This window comes from Balaenoptera physalus (genome assembly GCF_965194825.1).
Source record: "Balaenoptera physalus genome assembly, chromosome: 13".
In the NCBI taxonomy this organism is placed as follows: Eukaryota; Metazoa; Chordata; class Mammalia; order Artiodactyla; family Balaenopteridae; genus Balaenoptera; species Balaenoptera physalus.
The window spans coordinates 59250948-59272641 of NC_138892.1; the positions used below are offsets into that span (position 1 = coordinate 59250948).

General features: G+C 49.7%; 1 protein-coding gene across 1 annotated transcript in view; it reads left to right on the plus strand.

The window, feature by feature from the left end:
• The window catches only part of MYO1A (myosin IA), a 27348-nt gene continuing 5654 nt past the window's right edge, over positions 1-21694 (plus strand). Inside the window, exons 1-26 of the mRNA XM_082421689.1 lie at positions 1-3175; positions 3282-3397; positions 3659-3753; positions 3944-4048; positions 4233-4279; positions 4423-4486; positions 4688-4786; positions 6816-6919; positions 7035-7182; positions 7658-7776; positions 7857-7943; positions 9298-9363; positions 9516-9620; positions 11610-11672; positions 11878-12078; positions 12252-12478; positions 12843-13043; positions 13307-13400; positions 13857-14006; positions 14116-14184; positions 14629-14703; positions 19347-19481; positions 20415-20521; positions 20912-21044; positions 21159-21311; positions 21490-21617. Of these exons, the coding sequence (XP_082277815.1) occupies positions 3062-3175; positions 3282-3397; positions 3659-3753; positions 3944-4048; positions 4233-4279; positions 4423-4486; positions 4688-4786; positions 6816-6919; positions 7035-7182; positions 7658-7776; positions 7857-7943; positions 9298-9363; positions 9516-9620; positions 11610-11672; positions 11878-12078; positions 12252-12478; positions 12843-13043; positions 13307-13400; positions 13857-14006; positions 14116-14184; positions 14629-14703; positions 19347-19481; positions 20415-20521; positions 20912-21044; positions 21159-21311; positions 21490-21617 (3005 nt within the window). The 5' untranslated portion in view covers positions 1-3061. The remainder of the gene's footprint in view (positions 3176-3281; positions 3398-3658; positions 3754-3943; positions 4049-4232; positions 4280-4422; positions 4487-4687; positions 4787-6815; positions 6920-7034; positions 7183-7657; positions 7777-7856; positions 7944-9297; positions 9364-9515; positions 9621-11609; positions 11673-11877; positions 12079-12251; positions 12479-12842; positions 13044-13306; positions 13401-13856; positions 14007-14115; positions 14185-14628; positions 14704-19346; positions 19482-20414; positions 20522-20911; positions 21045-21158; positions 21312-21489; positions 21618-21694) is intronic.

Below are 21694 nucleotides of genomic sequence, written 5' to 3' on the forward strand. Positions count from 1 at the left end.
GATCTTTAGTCATTTCTGCCTCTGCTGTGATACTGCTCTCCCTGTACATGGGATTATGTTCTGATGTCACTTCCACTCAGCTTTCTCTCTCTCTCGCCTCTTGCTTTTTACCCCCTTCAAATACGTATATATTTAGTAGATCAATAATTTATGTAAGGGCAGGTTGGTAATGGAATTGCTGATGGGCCAGGCTTATGCAGAGTGCTTCTGTGAGAGCAGTAGAGTTTGGACCTTGAACCAAGCAGCTGTGGCTGGGAGTTGGAGAATCAAGTCTCTATCTTCAGCTAAGTGTTTGTAATTACCTAATTTGCTCTTTGTGCATGCCTGGGAGGGAGGATGGTGGGCATAGGGAGCCTGCTGTTTAGGAATTTTCCTGGGTGGATGAGGGGGTACCCTGGGAAATAGGATTTTAAAGCTTCTTGTCCACTGGAGGCAGTTATTTCCAGCTGAGATAGTGCCCAGGAAAGAGCATCCCAGGGTCTTATTCGGTATTCTAGCACAGAAGGAATAAAATGAGAAATACCAGGACTTGGGCTGGAACCTGTGGCCAACTTGGGGTCAGGAAGCTGCATTTTTCTGTTCCTGGTTCTGCCATGTGCTGTCTGTGGAACTAGGGGCACATTGTGTAACCTCTCTGAGCCTCGGTGTTTGTCTCTAATTTTCCTTTTTAATGGAGTGAGTCTTCACTGCCTACCTCACAGGGTGGTGTGATTCAATGAGGTGACACACAGGTGGGAGTTCACTGAATGAATGAAATGTCAGGTGTTATGAATAACTTTAATCTTTGGACCTGTACGATGGGGTCTGATTCATGGGGGGAGGGAAGTGGAGAGAAATTTGGGAATTTTGTCTGCTTAGTTCTTCCAGTAATATCATCAATACCCCCTGGCTCCCAACAAGATAGGAAGGGTAGGTTTGAGGGAGGTACTACTTCTTTGGTCAGAAGACACCCCAGCCTAACTTCCTCTTTGACAATATTCCTGACTTTTGGAAAAAGCTTTTCCTTGGCTATAAAGTCTGCTCCTTCTGCCCTCATTTCCAAATTTGGGGGGCAATGGAGCAAGAACTCTGCTTGAACCCCTCAGCTAAGGCCAGCCAGATACCCCTTCCTACCTAGAGGGGCTGTCTCATGCGACTGAGTGTCTCCGTTTGGGGCTGCAGGCCTGTGAAGGGTTAAGTGAGCCACACCCTCAGCAGGAACAGCCTCGGACTTTGTGCTGAGCAGCCATCTCAGGGCTCGCCTGGCTTGACTGGCACAGGGAGCCCTGGCTGGAGGAGGCTGCACAGAGGAAGGTCAGAATCGTGGACACTGGGAAGAGGAGGGTCGAATATTTCCTGTCTTCCCTGACACCATGGACAGCTCCCATTAACGAGGGCACCTCTCCAGCCTTGGGGCCTGGGACTCCTATGCCCCCTTCCTGTCAAACTGGGATTTCATCCACCATTCTCCAAGAGACACTGAAGTTACATCCTAGTTCCAGTGTTGGTGAGTCCTGCCTTAACCTGCCTCTACTCCTCTTTTCACATCTTTGGGTGCCCCATGTGGGGGCTGCTTTTTTTCCCTCTTCCCCACCTCCAACCAATCTTATTCCCATTCCTTTCAAATCTAAAGCCAAAGAAGAAGCCAAACCAATCTTATTCCCATTCCTTTAAAATCTAAAGCCCAGCCCCGCTTCTACTTCTCGCCCTTCCCTGCCAAGTTATTTAAAATCTTAACTTTTTTTTTTAATCTAGAAAATGTGGGATGATAATAATATCTACTTCATGGGGATATTGTAAGCATCAAGTGAATTAGTGTATGTAAAGTGTTTAGAGCCTGCCTAGCCCCTAGTACATACTACCTGATTGCTAAAGGTTGCTATAATCAGTATTCTCATTGCTCCCTCCTTTGTGACTTTACAGGAAGTGACAGGTGCTCCCTTTTCCCGAAGCTTGGGTAAGGCAGAGTGAAGGGAGAAGGCAGCCTGTGCCCCTTTCTTGCCCCACCTTCCCTTCCTGCTTCCCTCCCTTCCCCCACTCAGTTTCAGCAATGCAGGACAGGAGGATGTGGCTCTTTTATTCCTGTTAGGGAGTGGCATTGACCATTGTAATCATCCTGCCCTGCACCAGGTCGCCCTGCCTACTCAGTCCCCCAGGAAAGGCTGAGGAGGGCTGGGCTTCCACTCTGGGGAGCACCTGCCGTGTGCCTACTGCATGGAGGCCGAGCCGCACGGTGTTCCCTGCCCCTCTGACGCTGCTTTTCCTTGCCCATTCCCACCAGCTACTAAAAAGCTAGGTGTGTCCCTCTGGGGCAAAGTCCATGCCAGAAGCTTATGGTCATGGGTGTAGAAGCTGGACATGGAAAAATAGGGACAGACGTGTAGGCACATCCAGAGGTCCTGACAGCTACTTGCTTGTTGGGGAAACCAACCTCATTTTCACTTTCTTTGGGGTATTCCAGCCTTTTACGGAGGAACTCCTGTCTCTGTCCTTGAGCTCATCACCTCTTCCAGTCCCCATTTAAAAAATGAATCTCACTGTAGCAATGAGAGGGGAGGAAAGACATTGGCACAATTTTTCAAAGGGGTATGGGTGCGCTGGGTGACCGAAACAGGGGCCGTGAGAGGCGGGGAGTTGAGAAGGAGAACGGGTGACAAAGAGTCAGGGAGTCTGGACCCTGGCCGCAGCCTCAGTGCAGGAGGGAGGGAGCTCTCGGTGCTGTGGCATGAAGTTTGCTTACCCTTTCCTCCCCAGCCCTCTCCCCTGCAAGTACAAGGATGCTCCCCCAGCTGCTGCCTACTGGGTGCCTTCTTCACCCTGGTGGTCCTGTCCCGCCCCCACCAACCCTAATTCAGGAAGCAGAGGATTCCCTCGCCTCCCACCAAGAGTTTCTGCAGCCTCCACTGTTAGCTTGGGCTGGTCCAGAGGCCTCTCCCAGGTTGGGGGCTCTCTCTAGGGCCAGAACTAGGGGAGGGGAAACCTCTCTTAGGTCCTTCTGCCTTCCTCCCCTCAAACAGTTACTGGCCTCTAAAGCTGAGCAGACATCAACAGACTGATCCCAGGATCAGTTGCTCCTCTGGACATGACTCTCCTGGAAGGGTGCATTGGGGTGGAGGACCTTGTGCTCCTGGAACCCCTGGAGCAGGAGTCTCTGATCAAGAACCTCCAACTGCGCTATGAAAAGGGGGAGATTTATGTGAGTGCTTACGGGTGCCCCTGCCTGTGGCCGTGTGGCCAGAGAGTTCACGTGCCTCCCCCTAAACCCCACCCTCTCTCATTCCCTTCATCTTCCCTGGCACCAGACCTACATTGGGAACGTGTTGGTCTCAGTGAATCCCTACCAACAGCTGCCCATCTATGGCCCAGAGTTCATTGCCAAATACTGTGACTATACCTTCTACGAGCTGAAGCCCCATATGTGAGTAGAGGGACCGAGGAAAGGTGACAGGGCCCCAGCTCGCTATGACGACACATCCTAACTTCCTCTATCCTTCCTCCCGAAGGAGGTTCTCCAGCTGCCTTCCTCCCTTGGCCCTCTGGAGGCCCCTTCCTAGGCCTGTCACTTGCCTTGGTCTGGTCCAAGTGGGGAGGGCGAATGAGTCTGGGGGTTGGGGGTCGAGTGAAAGATGTTGTCCTGGACTGGTCCCACACTAGTCACCACCCACTTCCTCCCCGCAAGCTATGCACTGGCAAATGTGGCGTACCAGTCACTGAGGGACCAGGACCAAGACCAGTGTATCCTCATCACGGGCGAGAGTGGAGCTGGCAAGACAGGTGAGGCGCCGGGGGGGAAGCCATGGAGTCACTGCTGGAAATACCCCTTGTCTCTTTCCAAGCCAGGCCCAGTTCTGCCCCCACCCCCTGAAATTCCTCCCCGGCTTTTTCTGACTGAGTGGTGTGAGGTGCTGGGATGAGGGAGGTTAAGGGCATAGGTGGGGGATCCACGTGAGGGTTTCTCTTGCAGAGGCTAGTAAGCTAGTGATGACTTACGTGGCGGCTGTCTGTGGGGAAGGGGAACGGGTGAACTCTGTGAAGGAGCAACTGCTTCAGTCAAATCCAGTGCTGGAGGGTGAGAAGTCCAGTCTCTGCCCTCTCCACCCCCACCCCACCCCAGTGTTCCCCAAATCGCTGTTCTCGCTCAGCCTGAGAAACCTGAGATCGGCCTCATGGCTGGAGGGCCTTCCCCCTTCCCCCGCTCTGGAGTCCCTCTTCTCCCCTCAGCCATCGTATTCCCCCTCCCCTCATCTCCACAGCTTTTGGCAATGCCAAGACCATTCGCAACAACAACTCCTCTCGATTTGTGAGTGAACATCTCCCCGGACTGGGACGAGAGGGTGTGGGGCCTTGAGAGGGAGGAACAAGGCACAGCTCCCTCCTGGACAGGGTGGCGAGAAGAGGAGGAAGCCAAGTCTCTCTCTCTCTCTCTCTCTCTGGTCTCTGAAGGGAAAATACATGGATGTTGAGTTTGACTTCAAGGGATCCCCCCTTGGTGGTGTCATCACAAACTGTATGTGTCTCCCCATCCCGCTTACCACCTGTCCCACCTGCCCCACGGTGTTCCTTTTGGCTAATCTGCTGCTGTAGGAAGGAGGAATGTTAGACTACCAGGCTTCCCAACCACTAGGAACACTAGGGATGAGGGCAGAATTAGAGGGAAGCTGCAGTACCTCTCAGGTCCTCAGAACATTATTTTCAAATTCTCTGCCAGATCTGCTTGAGAAATCCCGTGTGGTGAAGCACCTTGAAGGAGAAAGGAACTTCCACATCTTCTATCAGCTACTGGCTGGAGCAGATCCACAGCTGCTGAGTATGTGCCTGCCCCCGACACGTGGCAGAACATCCCTAGCCTCCATTCAATGCCCAGAACCCCTGGGCCCCTCTGGATCCCTGTAGCCCTCTTCCCTTGAATCTCAGGGCAGTCCCCACCCTGAATCTCATCCACCCATTGTTGGGAACAAATCCCTTGACCTTTGTGTTCTCTTCCTTTTCTGGGGTTTTATTGCTAGGAATAAGCCTTCTTACCTCTTCACTGCTCTTATTTCTCTGTCTTGTCTGGATTCCTCTTTCCCCAAGCTGGCTTCAAAAATGGAACACTTATTTCCATCTACCATCTCTCCTATCTTCAATTTAAGGGACTTTATCCATAGCTCAGCAGGAAAGCAGGCAGGATGTTACAAGTGTTCAAGAACTTTCAATGAGCTCTAGTTGAAGTTGTCCTGGGTCTACATCTGCCTTGCCCAGGACCTTGTCCTTGATTTTCTCTTCTTAGATAGTTCTGTGGAGGTTCCATTCAATCATTTATCAAACATCTCTTGAACACCTACTATGCTTGAACATTGTGCTAGCTTCTAGGGATACAGAGATGAGTAAGAGACCTTGTCCTCAAAGAACTTATAGTCTTCTAGGAATGGCAGATGCATGAACAGCTACGTCGCAATACAGTGTGATCAGTGCCAGTAGGCTCTGTAGCTGGCTAGAGGGGCAGAAGGCATGGAGCACCTTACCTTGTCTTGGGGAAGAGACCATCTCAGCCTGGATGCTGGATGGGCCTGAGGTGGCTCTGGATGGGCATTACTGCAGGGTCTGATGGGACTTAAAGCCCTGCCAGAGTTTCCCCTCTCAATCCCCCCCTCTAACTGTGGGCACTGTGGGTGTCTAGCCACCAAGAACCTGTCCCTTTGGTTTCTGGTTATTCTATGCTGGACTTGTGCCTATCTCCTTTCCCCCTCCTGGAGATCTCTATGGTTCAAGAGCCCCCACTGGTCTTATCCTCCCTCCTGGCTTAATTGTCTTGATTGTATTCCGTTTGTCTGAATCATAGGTACTAGAGTTGTGCTCTGGCTGATTTTCACTCACTGATTTAAGTTGAGTCTGGGTGGGGCCTCCCTCCCTGGTGTCGTCATCCCCGGGCCTTTCTGACTCATTCTCCTTCCAGACACCCCTCTTTAGCAGGCTCTTGTTTCAAAATTTGTGTCTCAGGGGAAACTGCCATTAAACTCTAGTTTGAGGGTCACTCCCTGATTCTCAGATCATTTGGATAACAGATAACTGATACCCTTCAAGCTCCATGATTAACCCATTCCTTCCCATCTCAGGTGAACGGCTTTGACCATTCCCTTGATTCATTTATTAAAAAGAAAAAAGTTCCTGCATGCCAGCCAGGCACACAGAATATGAAGATGAAAAACACAGTCCCAACTCACAAGTTGTTCATTGGTAGGAGGGACAGAAAAAAACCCAAAGCCCAGCCCATGTGGTGTGGTCTGGGGTAGAGATGCACAATGGGGGAACACAAGAGGGCCATTTGGCTCAGCTACACGCAGAGAAAACCTTCCAGAAGGGAGTCAGGATTGGGGGACGTAGTATCTGTCACTTGGTTGGTGCTTTGTGAACAAATAGTGGGTGCGCCAACCTGGGCCTAGGGCGAGGCCTTGAGGCTGGGGGTGGGTGGGAGATGTGTGCTCACCCTTCTTTCCTCACCTTCATCCTCCCAGAACCATTGAGAACTGAGCAGGACAGAGAGGTTTCTTGTTTGTTGTTATTGTTTGGAACCCTGAGGGTGGGGAAAAGAGTAGAATGAGGCTTTTCTTTCATAAAAGTTGGGGAAAACTTCAACAATTATGAACACCCAAACCCTAAATACCACTTAAAAATGTAGTCTATCATCACAGGAATTAGCGATCCCAAAACAAAAGAGGCAGGGGAAGAACCTAAAACAAAAATGACTCCTTGAATAAAGGAATGAACCAACCTAGGACAAGGACCGGGAGGGTCAAGGCTGGAGGACTCCAGAAAGCATGTGTACTGACCCTGTTCCCTCATGCTGGCCCTCCCAGAGGCCCTGAAGCTTGAACGGGACACAAATGGCTATGCCTACCTGAACCCGGGGGCATCCAGGGTGAATGGCATGGACGACACTGCCAACTTCAAGGCCCTCCAGGTGAGTACCTGGGATGGGCCATTAGGCCATGCCCTGAGCCCAGGCTCTGGCTTTGAGAAGGGAAGCGTTGGACTGGCACCGCAGTTCAGCTTCGGACTTCTCCTTTCTCTCCAAGAGTGCGATGACTGTGATTGGGTTCTCCAAGGAGGAGATTCGGCAAGTGCTAGAGGTGGTGGCCCTGGTGTTAAAGCTGGGGAATGTGGAACTGGCAGACGAGTTCCAGGCCAATGGGGTACCAGCAAGTGGCATCCGTGATGGGAAAGGTCTGCACCCAACCAGCTCCCTGAATCTCCTGCTACAATTTCTGTTCTTCCACCATCTCCAGCACAATAGACCTCCCTCTGATTCAGTCCCCCTCTGCCCGCTCAGGAGTTCTTCCCCAAACATGCTCATTCAGAACTCCCTGTGAGGCATATTGGAATGAGGTTTTGATGTTCGGTAGACCTAGGTTCTGGGACCTCTCTGAGTCTCAGTGGATTCTTTGCAGAAATGGGGACAATTACACTCATTTCAGGAGATTCTCATATTAAAGGAGATAATGCATGCAAAGTGTCAAGATCTCCCTTTCCTCCTCCTCCCCAGAGATCCCTCCAGAGCTATGTTCTGGATTGGCTGTAAGGACTTTCCCAGTAAGACCCAGGAACAGCAGGCTCTCAGCAGTTTCACTTTTCAGCCCTCCCTCCCTCCCCTGGGAGCAAGCCCTCTCTCAGGCCATGTTGTATTTCCTCATCACTCCAGGTATTCAAGAGATTGGGGAAATGGTGGGTTTGAATTCAGCGGAACTAGAGAGAGCTTTGTGCTCAAGGACCATGGAAACGGCCAAAGAAAAAGTGGTCACTGCACTGAATGTCGTTCAGGTGAGGGGCCCTGTGGGAGGAGGCTGAGTTTTGAGTCTGTTCTGTGGCTGCCACACTAACCAGTTGGCACTGCCCTGCAGGCTCAGTACGCTCGGGATGCTCTGGCTAAGAACGTCTACAGCCGCCTTTTCAACTGGCTAGTGAATCGAATCAATGAGAGTATCAAGGTGAGAGACTGCCCTCCTCCCTCAGCACTCTCCTCTGCCCGCCCCATGCCTTGGGTTCTGAGATGAACAGAGTAAGGAGGATAGGGTGTATTTATTTATTTATGATAATGTAGTGTTTTGGAAACATCTCTGTTTTTTTGAGTTCATCTATTTGGGTTCCCTACTTACCAACTGTGTGGTCTTTCAGTTTCACAAAGATTCTGAACCTCAGTTTCCTGATTTGGGAAATGAGACACACTAATGCCTACTTGTTTCACAGGATTTAGTGAGGATCAGATGAAATTGTGTACGTGGTTACCATATAACCCAGCAATTCTACTCCTAAGTATATATCCAAAAGAACTGAAAGCAGATGTCCACATAAAAACCTGTGCATAAATGTTCACAGAGGCATTATTCATAATAGCCAAGAAGTGGAAACAACCCCAGTGTACATCAACTAATGAATGGATAAACAAAATGTGGTATATCCATACAGTGGGATATTATTTGGCCATTAAAAAGCATGAAGTGCTGATACATGCTCAATGTGGATGAACCTTGGAAACATGTTGAGTGAACGAAGCCAGACACAAAAGGTCACATTTTGTATGATTCCATTTATATGAAACGTCCAGAGTAAGCAATCCATCGGGATGGGAAGTAGATCAGTGGTTGCCAGGGAAATAGGGAGTGACTGCTAATGGGTTACACGTATAAGATTTCACCTGGGGATGACGAAAATGCTCTGGAATTTAGTGGTGATGGTTGTATACCTTTTGAATATACTAAAAAAAAAAAAAATCCCACTGAATTGTATACTTTTAAAGGGTAAATTTTATGGTGTGCAAATCAGGTCAAAATAGAGCTATTATTTAAAAATTCGTATCTGAAAGTGCCATCAATTTAGAATCTGTTACCAGAAGGCAGCAGGGTAATATAGGATTTGAATCCAGATTTGGGTAAATGCTTAGCTCTTTTGAAGTTCGATTTTTTTTCATCTGTAGAATGGGAATAATCACACCTTATAGGGATAGATGGATTAATGAAATAAGATCATAGGATTTTTTGTAAAATGCTCTACAAATATAAGGGATGGTTATTTTCCCTAGAAGATTTTAACGTCTTTCTACTTTGTACCATGAGAGCATTTTCCTGGAATCTATTACATCTTCCTTTTCCTCCTTTCCTCCCTCTTTGCTTGTCCTTCAGCATATAGAGGAAGAGGGAGAGTAAAATTACACCAATTCCTTTCCAGCTTGGTCAAGCTCACCCAAGCTCTGTTTGCTTCCTGCTTTACTCACATCCATCCCAGAGGGGCCTGGCCTGCTGTGTAGCGGGCCGGTCCTCAGACTTATCTTTTCCTCCTCTTCAGGTGGGCACTGGGGAGAAAAGGAAGGTCATGGGGGTCCTGGATATCTATGGCTTTGAAATATTAGAGGTGAGAGAGCTTCAGCAACCTCAGCACCCTGCTTCCTGAGGGTTAGCAGCGGCAGGCTCAAGGGGGGTGTGAGAGAGGGGAGGTAGGGCTGAGACGGAGGAAGGGTCTTGGGCTGAGCTGGTCTCACTCTCTAACCTGTGTACCCACCACAGGATAATAGCTTTGAGCAATTTGTGATCAACTACTGCAATGAGAAGCTACAGCAGGTGTTCATAGAGATAACGCTGAAAGAGGAGCAAGAGGAATATAAGAGAGAGGTAAACGAGGACTTCCTGCTTCCCCTCTCTCAGATGACTTCTAGCGGTATGCCAGATCTTTCTCCTTCATCACAGCTTCCTCTCAATTGTCCCCAGACGAGAACACTAAGGACAAAAAGTCTCCCTTGCACAGCTGAATATTCCAGCATTACCAAGAAGCCCTAATTCTCTGCTTTCCACCCCCAGTTCCCCATCCTGCCCTCCAGGCCAGGAGAGGAAGGGGGCAGATTGATGGAAGGGTGTCTGGGTGGGTAGGGGTGGGGGAGAGACCTGACAAGAGTGAAGTGACAGCTGTGCTTGGCCCAGGGCAGGCTGTGAGCCGAATTTAGAAGGGGCATTTCTCCTGGGCTTGGCACCCTACCACATCCCTTTCGGTGCCCTTCTCTGACGTCTCAGAATCTTTTGTCTCCTCTGGGCTGGACTGATGTTGCCACCCCTCTTGTAGCACCCAGACTTCCTCACCAGAAATGCCCCGTGGCTCAAAGTTTCCACACTCCTTCCCCTGGTCAGCGAAAACCGCCCCGTTTTCTATGGCCAAGTGTTAGAAAAGCTCTCTGATTGAGCTAATTCACTCCAAAGTGTGAATGGCTGAATCTCACTCATCAAAACCCTCCCAGGGATGTTCCTTGTGAGCTCTCAGGAACCTGCTGTGGCAGAATTTCAGGCAATGTGGTCACAACTAAAAGTTTTTTTGGTTTTGTATGTTTTTACTTTAAAAATTTAAATTATCAAATAGATATACATTCCCATGCTTCAAGATTCAAAAAGCTTAAAAAGGTATATAAAGAAAGGTCTCCTTCCCACCCCATCCCAGCCTCCTAGTTCTCCCTCCTGCATCTAGAGGCAACTGAAGTCGGCCTCCTTCCAGAGGTCTTTTATGTGTAATCAAAAAAATCTGTAAATATATTTTCCCTCAAAATTTATTCAAGTGGCAATGAATACACTCTGTTCTGCATCTTGCTTTCACCAGTTGACAAGAGACCTTTCTGTATCAGTACGTAAAGATGCTTTTCTACAGCTGCATAGGATTGTTCATTTAACCAGTTGGGGGAGGTATTTTGGGGATGAAGTGGACGGGCAACTTTACTTAATTCCACTCTGCATTCCCTAAAGACCTGTGAGGGAGGAGGAAGAGAAAGGCTCGTGTTCCCCAACCACACCTGGGAATGGCCTGAGCCTGGGAGGTCTGGCACTTGGCTGGTCCGGAGCTCTTCTGTCTATAGGCCTGATAGCCAGCAAATCTCTAAATTAGAGATGCATGTTCTTATGGGTCTTCTGCTTCTATACTATTCTTGCTTTTTAAAAAACAAATTATACAGCCCCAAAGTATCATGTAGATCAGTGGTTCTGAAAGTGTGGTCCTGGACCAGCAGCAGCAGTATTCCCTGGGAACATGTTGGAAAGACAAATTCCCAGGCCCTATCCCAGACCTGCTGAATCAGAACCTGGGGGTGGGGCCCAGCAATCTGTATTTTAACAAGCCCTCCAGGTGATTGTGAGGCACACTTGAGTTTGCGACTCACTGATGAAGGTCTTTGAAGATGTATCAAATTAGCTTTGTTGTTTGATGATAAACTCACCTATGTGCTTTGGTTCCATAGCTTGTTGCCAGAACAGTATGGCCATTTGCTCTTCTACATACTCAAGGACCCTTCCCACTCCCACAGTGGGGTAATCCCTATCCCAGTCTTCACCCAACATATTCCACTTCCTTCTCCAACCTGCAGCACCTACATGGCTTTCTGCAGTGTCTCACCCTCTCTCACAACTGCTCTGGGTCCTCCCACACGTCTGCCCACCCACCCCACAAATTCTCCATCAACCTTGGAGGGATGAGGATGTGATAGAAACCACACCAAGGACCCCTCTGAACTATAGGGCTTTCTGATGGTCCTTTGTCGGGTGGGTGAAAGGGGGCCTGGTTCTGGTGAGACCATTGGAGACTTGTCTTGGACCTGCTCCATGTAATTTGTCATCTCCCCTTGCCAGGGCATACCGTGGGTGAAGGTGGACTACTTTGATAATGGCATTATCTGTAACCTCATTGAGCATGTAAGTTATCCTTCTCTCATCTCTGGGACCTCCCCCTCCAGACTGCCTGAACACCTTTCCCCTGTCTCTCTCTCCCCTCCTCCCCACCCCACTTGATAAGGATGGTAAAGAGGGCAAAGGATGAGGGGGCAGAGCAGCGGCAGTGAGGATGTGGATGTCTTGAAGGACCAGGTCTAGGTTGGGCTGATCTTGTTCCCCTGGCCAGAATCAACGAGGCATCCTGGCCATGCTGGACGAGGAGTGCCTGCGGCCTGGGATGGTCAGTGACTCCACCTTCCTAGCAAAGCTGAACCAGGTCTTCTCCAAGCATGATCACTATGAGAGCAAAGTCACCCAGAACGCCCAGCACCAGTATGACCACAGCATGGGCCTCAGCTGCTTCCGCATCTGCCACTATGCGGGCAAGGTGATGTCGCGGGGCTGGAGGGTGAAGACTAGGGCCTGGGCACAGGCTGAAGGCAATGGGGGAGGCACTGGGGGGAGGTGAGAACCAGGAACACTTCGCAGTGAGACTGGGAGGGCCACGCGCACGACAGACAATGTGGTGGGCTCTCCAGATCAAGTGCTGTTCCTGTACAGGTGACCTACAACGTGAACAGCTTCATCGACAAGAATAACGACCTACTCTTCCGGGACTTGTCCCAGGCCATGTGGAAGGCCCAGCACCCCCTCCTTCGGTCCTTGTTTCCTGAGGGTGATCCAAAGCAGGCATCTCTCAAACGCCCCCCAACTGCTGGGGTCCAGTTCAAGGGTTCTGTGGCCATCCTCATGAAGAACCTGTATTCCAAGAGACCCAACTACATCAGGTGACATGCTGGGCACATAGGGGAACGTGGTGCATTTGTGATGACACTTGCAGGGTCCATGCATGGTAGAACATGTCTGTGCGGGGGCGGGGGGGTGGCTGTCTCTGGAATAGGATACCAGATCCCTTTTCCTCATGAAAAACAGAGCCAGCTGAGGAGCTGAGAGTCCTGTAAGGGGGAGCACGTCATGGTCAAGTAGGGACCATGCTATAGTGAGTGAAACTGGGAAGGCCAGTGTGTCTGCTTCCTCTGAAAATTTTCAGCTAATGGGAATGTGTACAGAACAGAGGTGTAGAGACCAGGATGGGTGACACTGGCAAGGGTGAAGCCCCTGTAGCCTGGGCCTTGCCTCACCTCCCACCAGGTGTATAAAGCCCAATGAGCATCAGCAGCGAGGTGAGTTCTCCTCGGAGCTGGTGGCCATCCAAGCTCGGTACCTGGGGCTGCTGGAGAATGTGCGGGTGCGACGAGCAGGCTATGCCTACCGCCAGGCCTATGGGTCCTTCCTGGAAAGGTACCGATTGCTGAGCCGGAGCACTTGGCTTCGCTGGGACGGTGGAGACCGGTAAGACTCAGTGGGAGACTGGGGAGAAGGGAAGGGCAGTGCAGGGAACCTCTGTGGGGGAAGAGACCAGGTGGTGCCATGTGTATCGCTGAAGCTCGGTGAAGGGATTCTCGGGGAAATGAATTGAATGATCACTTTTCAGAGGCTCTGAAGTCTGTTCAAACCCTGAACTCTTTTCCTGGGGTGAAAGGGGGTAGAGGAAAGGTGGGAGAGGACCCTCCCCTGGGATGCCCTTTGGCAGCTTTCCCCACCTGCTCCTGTAGGGAGGGGGTCGAGAAGGTCCTGGGGGAGCTGAGTGTGTCCTCAGAGGAGGTGGCCTTTGGGAAAACAAAGATCTTCATCAGAAGCCCCAAGACTGTGAGTTGGAGGGTGCACTTGTGTTTGGTGGGGCTGGAAGGTGGAAGAGTTGGAGAGCCCACCTGAGTGAGAGGCTGGGCGACGGGAGCTTCTAGAACCTGGAATGGATAGTAGATGAGGAAGTCTCCTCTCTGCAGGGACTTTATCCCTGGGAACTGAGTTCTTTGGTCCCTGCCCTGCCTGCCCTGAGCCCTGGAATTAGGTGTGCTTGCATTGCTGGTCTGAGCGCCTCTGCCTGAAGCAGGACTCCTTGAGAGTCAGGGTGTCTGAGTTTCCAAGTCCTAGCACAATGCCTGCTAAAGAGTCAGAGCTCAGTAGCTGCTTATTAAATGAATGAATGCATAAATGAATAAGAGGACTAAAGAACGATTGAATAAAACACTGGCTGGGAAGCCTTTGGTGCCGTGGGGTTCCCCTAGGTGAGCCTCTCTGTGCCCCCCTTCCACCTCTCCACAGCTTTTCTACCTGGAAGATCAGAGGCGCCTACGAATCCACCAGCTGGCCACACTCATACAGAAGACGTACCGAGGCTGGCGCTGCCGCGTCCACTACCAACTGATGCGCAAGAGTCAGATCCTCATTTCCTCTTGGTTTCGGGGCAACATGGTACCTGTTATCCCCAAAGTCCTATCCCCCTTACTCTAATAGGAGAGTGGGAAGTGGAGAGGTGGTTCAGGAGGTGGAGTTTTTCTAACAGGCCCACTGTTTTCTACAGCAAAAGAAACGCTATGGGAAGATGAAGGCATCAGCGTTGTTGATCCAGGCTTTTGTGAGAGGTTGGAAGGTAATGGGGAAGGGAGGGGGGTTTCCTCCCCTCACATGGCTCCTCCTGGTCATGCCAGCTGCTGCTGGTGGGGAAGAGTAGCAGAGAGAAGGTCCTGCCCGCACCCAGGACACATCTCTGTGTGATGGTATGTCTGTGTCTTGGTGTGTTTCTGGGTCTGCTCTGTGTGTGTCTGGGAGTGTGGATGCATCTTGGGGAGATCTGAATATATGCTTGGGTGTGTTTCTGACTTAGCAGCAGAGCTCTGCCTTCTGCTTTGAGTGTCCTCCTGATTGCCAGCTTGTCTGACTTTACTCTCTCCCTCCAGCTATAGTCTCAGCTCTTTATCTTACTCGGTTCTTTGTGTGGTTAAAAAATAGTAGAACCTCTTCTAGGCCTGTCTTCTATCTTCCAGGTATAACTCTCTATCTTTACTTTGGCCCTTTTCTTGTATGTCCCTGCCAGGCCCGCAAGAATTATCGAAAGTACTTCCGGTCAGAGGCTGCCCTCACCTTGTCAGATTTCATCTACAAGAGCATAGTAAGTGGTGGGGACTGAGGGTGGAAACGGGGCATTGAGGAGGGAGGGACAGGTTGGGAAGCGGAAGTATGTGGGGTTTGAGAGGAGGTGACTCAAAGCTTTCCCCCAAGAGCCTCCTCTATCTGATGTACTTAAACCCTGGGAGCAGAGGGGATGGGGCAGCAGCCTGCACGGGGAGGGCCCCAGCGCCGAGGGGCCTAGGGGCAGAATCAGAGCACATTTTGGCATGAATAGACTCTGCAGGCAACCTTGTGGCAGGAAGGGGTCCCAGCACACCCACCAACTAGTCCATGGTGAGTAGGCTGGAGAAGAGACTGGGGCTGGGTGGTTAACAGCAGTTGAAGAGGCTGAGCCTCACTGAAGAGCAGAGAGAGGACACACATAGGGTTAAGTAACCCAACCTCCCGAGATTCATTTTAGGGTTAGGGATGAAGATGGCGGAATCATATCTTCCTTCTATCTCTTCTGACACTGTAGCAGGCCAGGCTGAAACTGAATCTCAGGAAGGACCTTAATTCTGGAGAACTCGGGTCAGAGTGGGCAGGAAGAAGCCAAGAGCAGGCCTGGACGTTCAAACTATGGACAGTTTCCAGTGAGAGGAAAACAAGGACAGAGAGGGGTGATTTCCAGAGACATATATCCGATAGCAGTAGTGCTTCTGAGAAGTGTTGGAGGGAAACCAGATGGGGGAGAGCAGCACTCCAGTGAAACCTTGGGAAAGACCAGAGAGAAGAGCAGGAGATCTTGGACTGAGGGCTGGAGTGAATTAGAACTGACCTCGGCTGATTTGATTTTTTTTTTTTTTATAAATTTATTTATTTATTTATTTTTGGCTGTGTTGGGTCTTCATTTCTGTGCGAGGGCTTTCTCCAGTTGCGGCAAGTGGGGGCCACTCTTCATCGCGGTGCGCGAGCCTCTCACTGTCGTGGCCTCTCCCGTTGCGGAGCACAGGCTCCAGACGCTCAGGCTCAGTAGTTGTGGCTCACGGGCCTAGTTGCTCTGCGGCATGTGGGATCTTCCCAGACCAGGGCTCGAACCCGTGTCCCCTGCATTGGCAAGCAGATTCTCAACCACTGCGCCACCAGGGAAGCCCCTGATTTGATTTTTGACGGTTGTTAGGACTGTTACTGACTTTGCTTGTAAAGACACGAGATGCATTGGAGCTCCTCTCTATTCCCTTGGCTAAGCTGAGGATTGGGGGCTCTGGGCCTCTTCCCCACCTCCCTGAGTCTTCACTGTGTCCTCCTCCCCCTCCCCGGGGAAGCTCCGTTGTCCTAGGCCTCTTCCATTGCCTGGGCTCTCCTCATGCAGGCTCCAGGGTGTCTGCCTTACCAGAGTACGTGCTCTCTTGCTGCACACCTGAGACCTGTAATCTGATTTTGCTCTTATCTCCTGAATGACCTCTAGTCTACCTTCTCTTTCACCTGTATATCATCAGGCATCTGCTGAATGTCACCACAGGAGCTGTTGCCTTTAAACCAGTATTTCAATAAATCAAACCCACTGTGGAAGTCTGCATGTAGGGGACCACAGGGCATTGATTGCCCTGGTGTTTCTGAGTAGTCCATATTTTGCCATTGCATTGCCTATATATAACTCACTTACTATGTGCTAAGCCCTTTACATGCATTAACTCTAATGCTTTCAACAACCCTCTGAGGTAGGCCCTTATATTTCCCTCATTTTATTTTATAATTAATTAATTAATTGAACTTTTTTTTTTTTTTTTTTTGGCCGCTTTGGGTCTTCGTCGCTGCGCATGGGCTTTTCTCTAGTTGTGGCGAGCAGGGGCTACTCTTGGTTGCAGTGCGCGGGCTTCTCATTGCGAGGGCTTCTCTCGTTGCGGAGCACAGGCTCTAGGCACGTGGGCTTCAGTAGTTGTGGCACGTGGGCTCAGTAGTTGTGGCTCGCGGGCTCTAGAGTGCAGGCTCAGTAGTTGTGGTGCACGGGCTTAGTTGCTCCGCGGCATGTGGGATCTTCCCGGACCAGGGATCGAACTCGTGTCACCTGTATTGGCAGGCAGATTCTTAACCACTGCACCACCAGGGAAGAACCAAACTTTTTTTTTTTAAAAGCACAAAACCCTATATACTAAAATTGTACACATCAAGTATTGGTCTAATCTTATATCAATCTATTTACAATTAAACAGCACCATGGTTTTCTTACCTAGGTTAGTTAAACATGCCCAGAAAATTGTTATTCAAAGTATATGTTTTTTAAAAATAAAATAAACTCTTTCCCCCATTTTATTGGTAAAAACCAAGGCCCAGAGAGGTTGAATAACTTGTAGGCGTTCCATAGCTGGTATGTGGTAGAGCTGGGATACAAGCTATTTGACTCTAGTTTTAACCACCACCTACGACTGTTCCCCTCTCCTTCCTGCCTCACCACTCCCAACACACTCACAGAGGCCTGGGCAACCCAGGCATCCATGGCTCTGGGTAGACCTGCAGGCAGGAGGCCTGCATAGGGAAAAGCAGAACTTTCTAGATATAAAAAAAACAAACAAAAAAGAAAAACCTCAGAATCTCCACATCAATTGGAACATGGGGGATTATGGGACATGCTAAGGAATGTTTATTGAATTAAATCAAACCAGGCCAAGGACTGGGGACTCCAGGGTGGTTAGACCAAGCCCACTAGATCTTTGTAGTGGAAGATACAAAGAGCTTGGATAGTTCCTGGAGAGTTACAGCAATATACTGTGTGTTCTGCCTTTTTCTATTTTAGTTTTTTAACCTAATATCTCAGCAAAAAGTTTTCACAAAAATTCCAAAAATTTGGAAGTGTTCAAGGTCAAGTCATTTTCTATACCTTCAGTAATTCTATCCCATAAATAAACAGGGTGCTAGGTGCTCCCTGAGATATAAAGACTTAAAGAGTCCTTGTTCTAGATTGGGGGAGACTAAACAGTCAGATGCCACGGGTGAAACTTGATTGGATCCTGGATCAGAAGAAATAAAAACAAAGTCAAAGAGTACATTTTTAAAGTTTATAAAGGACATTAGAAGAGATTTGCATATACATTACTGTTGGGTGAGTGTGTCCAATTAATGTTAATTTTCTTAGGTATGGTGATAGAATTATGATTGTGTAGGAAAATATCCTGGTTCTTGGGCAATGTGTGCTTAAGCTTTAGAGGAAAATGTCATGATAACTGTAACCTACTTTAGGATGCTATAGTAGCCAAGATTTGTACATATGCGTGTATTTATATACTTACATGCATTTGTATTTATGTGTGCGTGTGTTAGAAAGAGCACAAAGATAGGGTAAGATGTTAACATTATCAGCTGGTGAATTTAGGTGAGAAGTATATGTTATTCAGATGTTCATTGCAATGTTGTTTCAACTTTCACTCAAATTTTAAAAATTTCAAAATAAGAAAATAAGTTGTATTACATTTTAAAAAGTAAAAAGTAAAACCTTAAGTCAGATTATGTCACTCTTCCCCTAAGACCCTCTAAAGATGTTCCATTTCACTCCACATAAAGCCAAATGTCCTTACCACAGCCTACAAGGCCCTTCATGATCTCTCCTTGGCTAACCTACTCTCTGATCTTTTCTTCTCTTGCTCAATTTAGGCCAGTCACACTGGCTTTCCTTCTTGTCTGGAATATGCTACCACTCATTCCTGTCTCAGTTCTGCTTTTTTTGCATCATAGCGTATATAATTATTGGAAGCTACAGTCTATGTTTATTTGCTTGTGGGCTGTCTCCTTCTCCACCCACAGTAGAATGTAAACTCAGTGAGAAGAGACTTTGTTTACTCTGTTCACTGCTGTGTCCCCATACCTAGAACAGTGCCAGGCACAGAACAGATGCTCAATGATGTTGAATTGTGAAAAAACTCAGGACCTAGCATCCTGACCCCCAAAGACTCACCCTGTAGAAGAGGGAGATTTCCATGCAAATAACAGTAGTACAAAAACAAATGTATAGACAAAGTGCTATGGGGCTTCAAAGAAAGGAGAGACACCACTGGCCCAGGGAATCTGGAAGGGCTTTGAGCTGCATCTCAAAGGATAGGTAGAATCTGGGTTGGCAGAGTTGAGCTGAGAGCAGCATGAGCTAAGGCACAGAGTGATAATGAATGGGCTGGGCAGAGGGCAAGTCAGGGAGTCCAGTCTGGTTGGTGTGCCAGGATAAGATAATGCAGGGGATCCTGTGACATGAGGTTGGGCTCTAAGTAGAGGACTTTGAATGCCAGGTTGAGGTGTTGGGCTTGACTGAGCAGAGAGGAGGGAAGATTTGGTACCTGTCCAATAGCCCCAACACAGACAGTGGGGCAGCCATCCATAGGCAATTATGAGCCTCAAGAATAGGAAGCTACAGAAGCAAAATATTAAGGCCAGTTTTCATATTGCTCCTCCCACCTCACTACCCTGGGTAGAAGGTATCTGCTTGGAACTACTCCTTCTCTCCCCTCCATCTCCCGTTCACGCTCTTACTGCCCAACCTCAAGTCTACATTCACACTGAAAGAGACCAGGAGGGGACTCCCTTCCATCTCCTCAGCTCCACTTGTTGCTTCTCCCTGTGGGTGGCCTTTTCCCTTAAAGTGGTGGGATCTGGGTTCCAGTTTGCCTGTCAGGAGGTCTTCTCATCATCCCACTCCCAACTCCCCTGCTCCCAACCCAGGCACGGAAATTCCTACTGGGGCTGAAGAATGATTTGCCGTCTACCAATGTCTTGGACAGAAGGTGGCCAGCTGCCCCTTACAAGTACTTCAACACAGCTAACCACGAGCTTCAGAAGCTCTTCTACCAATGGAAGGTGAGCGGGGCCTGGGCAGCCTCTCCTGGTGCTCAGGCAACTCCTCTCTCATCTCTTTTTTTTTTTTTTTCTCCTCCTCCTGATTTTCCTCTTCTGCCTCCCTCTTCCACTTAAATTTTTTTTTATTGTGGTAATACATAAAATTTACCATTTTAACCATTTTTAAGTAAACAGTTCAGTGGCATTAAGCACATTCGCATTGTTGTGCAACCATCACCGCCATCTGTCTCCATACTATTGTTCATCATCCCAAACTGAAACTCTGTACACATTAAGCAATAACTCCCCATTCCTCTGTCCCCCAGCCCCCAGAAAGTATGATCTACTTTCTGTCTCTATGAATTTAACTATTCTAGGTACCTCATGTAAGTGAACTCATGCCACATGTGTCCTTTTGTCTGGCTTATTTCACTTAGCACAGAGTTCTTCTACTCAGGAAATACTTTTGAGCACCTGTCTGGGACTAGGCCTTGTGCTGTGCGCTGGGCACACAGCCCTCCTGGGGCTTGTATTTGACTGTTTCCATCCCCCTCCCCCAGCATCCCTCAGTCCCCCTTCCCCTCCCCAATGCTCCTCCAGCCCCTGCCCTCTCTGTTTATAAATCTATTTATTTATTTATTTATTTAGAGGCGTGTTGGGTCTTCGTTTCTGTGCGAGGGCTTTCTCTAGTTGCGGCAAGCGGGGGCCACTCTTCATCGCGGTACGTGGGCCTCTCACTGTCGTGGCCTCTCTTGTTGCGGAGCACAGGCTCCAGACACGCAGGCTCAGTAGTTGTGGCTCACGGGCCTAGTTGCTCCGCGGCATGTGGGATCTTCCCAGACCAGGGCTCGAACCCGTGTCCCCTGCATTGGCAGGCAGATTCTCAACCACCGCGCCACCAGGGAAGCCCCCCTGCCCTCTCTGAAGTGTCCTCCTTCCCCTCCCCTGTCACAGTGCAAGAAATTCCGGGATCAGCTGTCCCCGAAGCAGGTAGAGGTCCTAAGGGAGAAGCTCTGTGCCAGCGAACTGTTCAAGGGCAAGAAGGCTTCATACCCCCAGAGGTGAGTGCCTCCCAGACCCTGTGCAGTTTCATCAATAGCAAAGAGAAGATTCCCCAGGTGGAACAGAGCTGTGGTTCTCAAACTTCAGTGTGCCTCAGGATCACCTGGCAGGCTGGGTAACAGCCAGGTTGCTGCATGCCCTCCTCAGAGTTTCTGAGTTAGGAGGTCTGGGGTGGGGCCAAAGAATTTGCCTTTCTAACAAGGTCCTAGGGGATGCTGATGTCGGTCCTGGACCATGCTCTGAGAACCGCTGAGACACAGGGTACGGCGGAGGATGGGGGATGGAGCACATGAGGACCAAGATGGGAACTCAGTGGGGGGAGGTACAAGGACCTTGGAGGTCGGAGGTAAGGACCTTATCTCCACTGCGTACCTCCTGTGTGTCCTCAGTGTCCCTATTCCATTCCACGGTGACTACGTTGGGCTGCAAGGAAACCCCAAGCTACAGAAGCTGAAGGGCGGGGAGGAAGGGCCTGTTCTGGTGGCTGAGACTGTGATGAAGGTCAACCGTGGCAATGGCAAGGTGAAGGCCAATATCCTGAACTCCTTCCCCAGCCTGATTCAGAGCCTCGGCTGGTAGCTGGAAGGGTGGGGATGCATCGCAACCCTTCCTCACCCTTTCCTGTTCTGTCCCTAGACTTCCTCTCGAATTCTCCTTCTGACCAAGGGGCATGTGATTATCTCAGACACCAAGAATTCCCGGGCCAAGACTGTCGTCGCACTAAACAGTGTGGCTGGGGTGTCAGTCACCAGCTTCAAGGATGGGCTTTTTAGCTTGCATCTGAATGAGGTATCAGAGCTGGGTGGGGGCAGGGCCCCAGACTGGAGAAGGTGGTGGGCATCACAGGGCTGGGGCGAGCTGGAGGCCATGGAGAGCAGACCTCTCACTCTGGGCCTTTGATATCTCCCAGGCTGCTCCTGAGGAGAAAAAAACGAATCCCTTCCCTGCTGTTTCTCTCCTTCCTAAGATATCATCAGTGGGCTCCAAGGGGGACTTCCTGCTGGTCAGCAAGCATGTGATTGAACTGCTGACCAAAATGTACCGGGCTGTGCTGGATGCCACGCAGAGGCAGCTTCCAGTCACCGTGACTGAGGAGTAAGGCCATGAGCTGGGGGTGAGGGATGGCTTGGGGCAGATGACCAAGCTGGCGGTCATTGTGACCAGGAAGATTT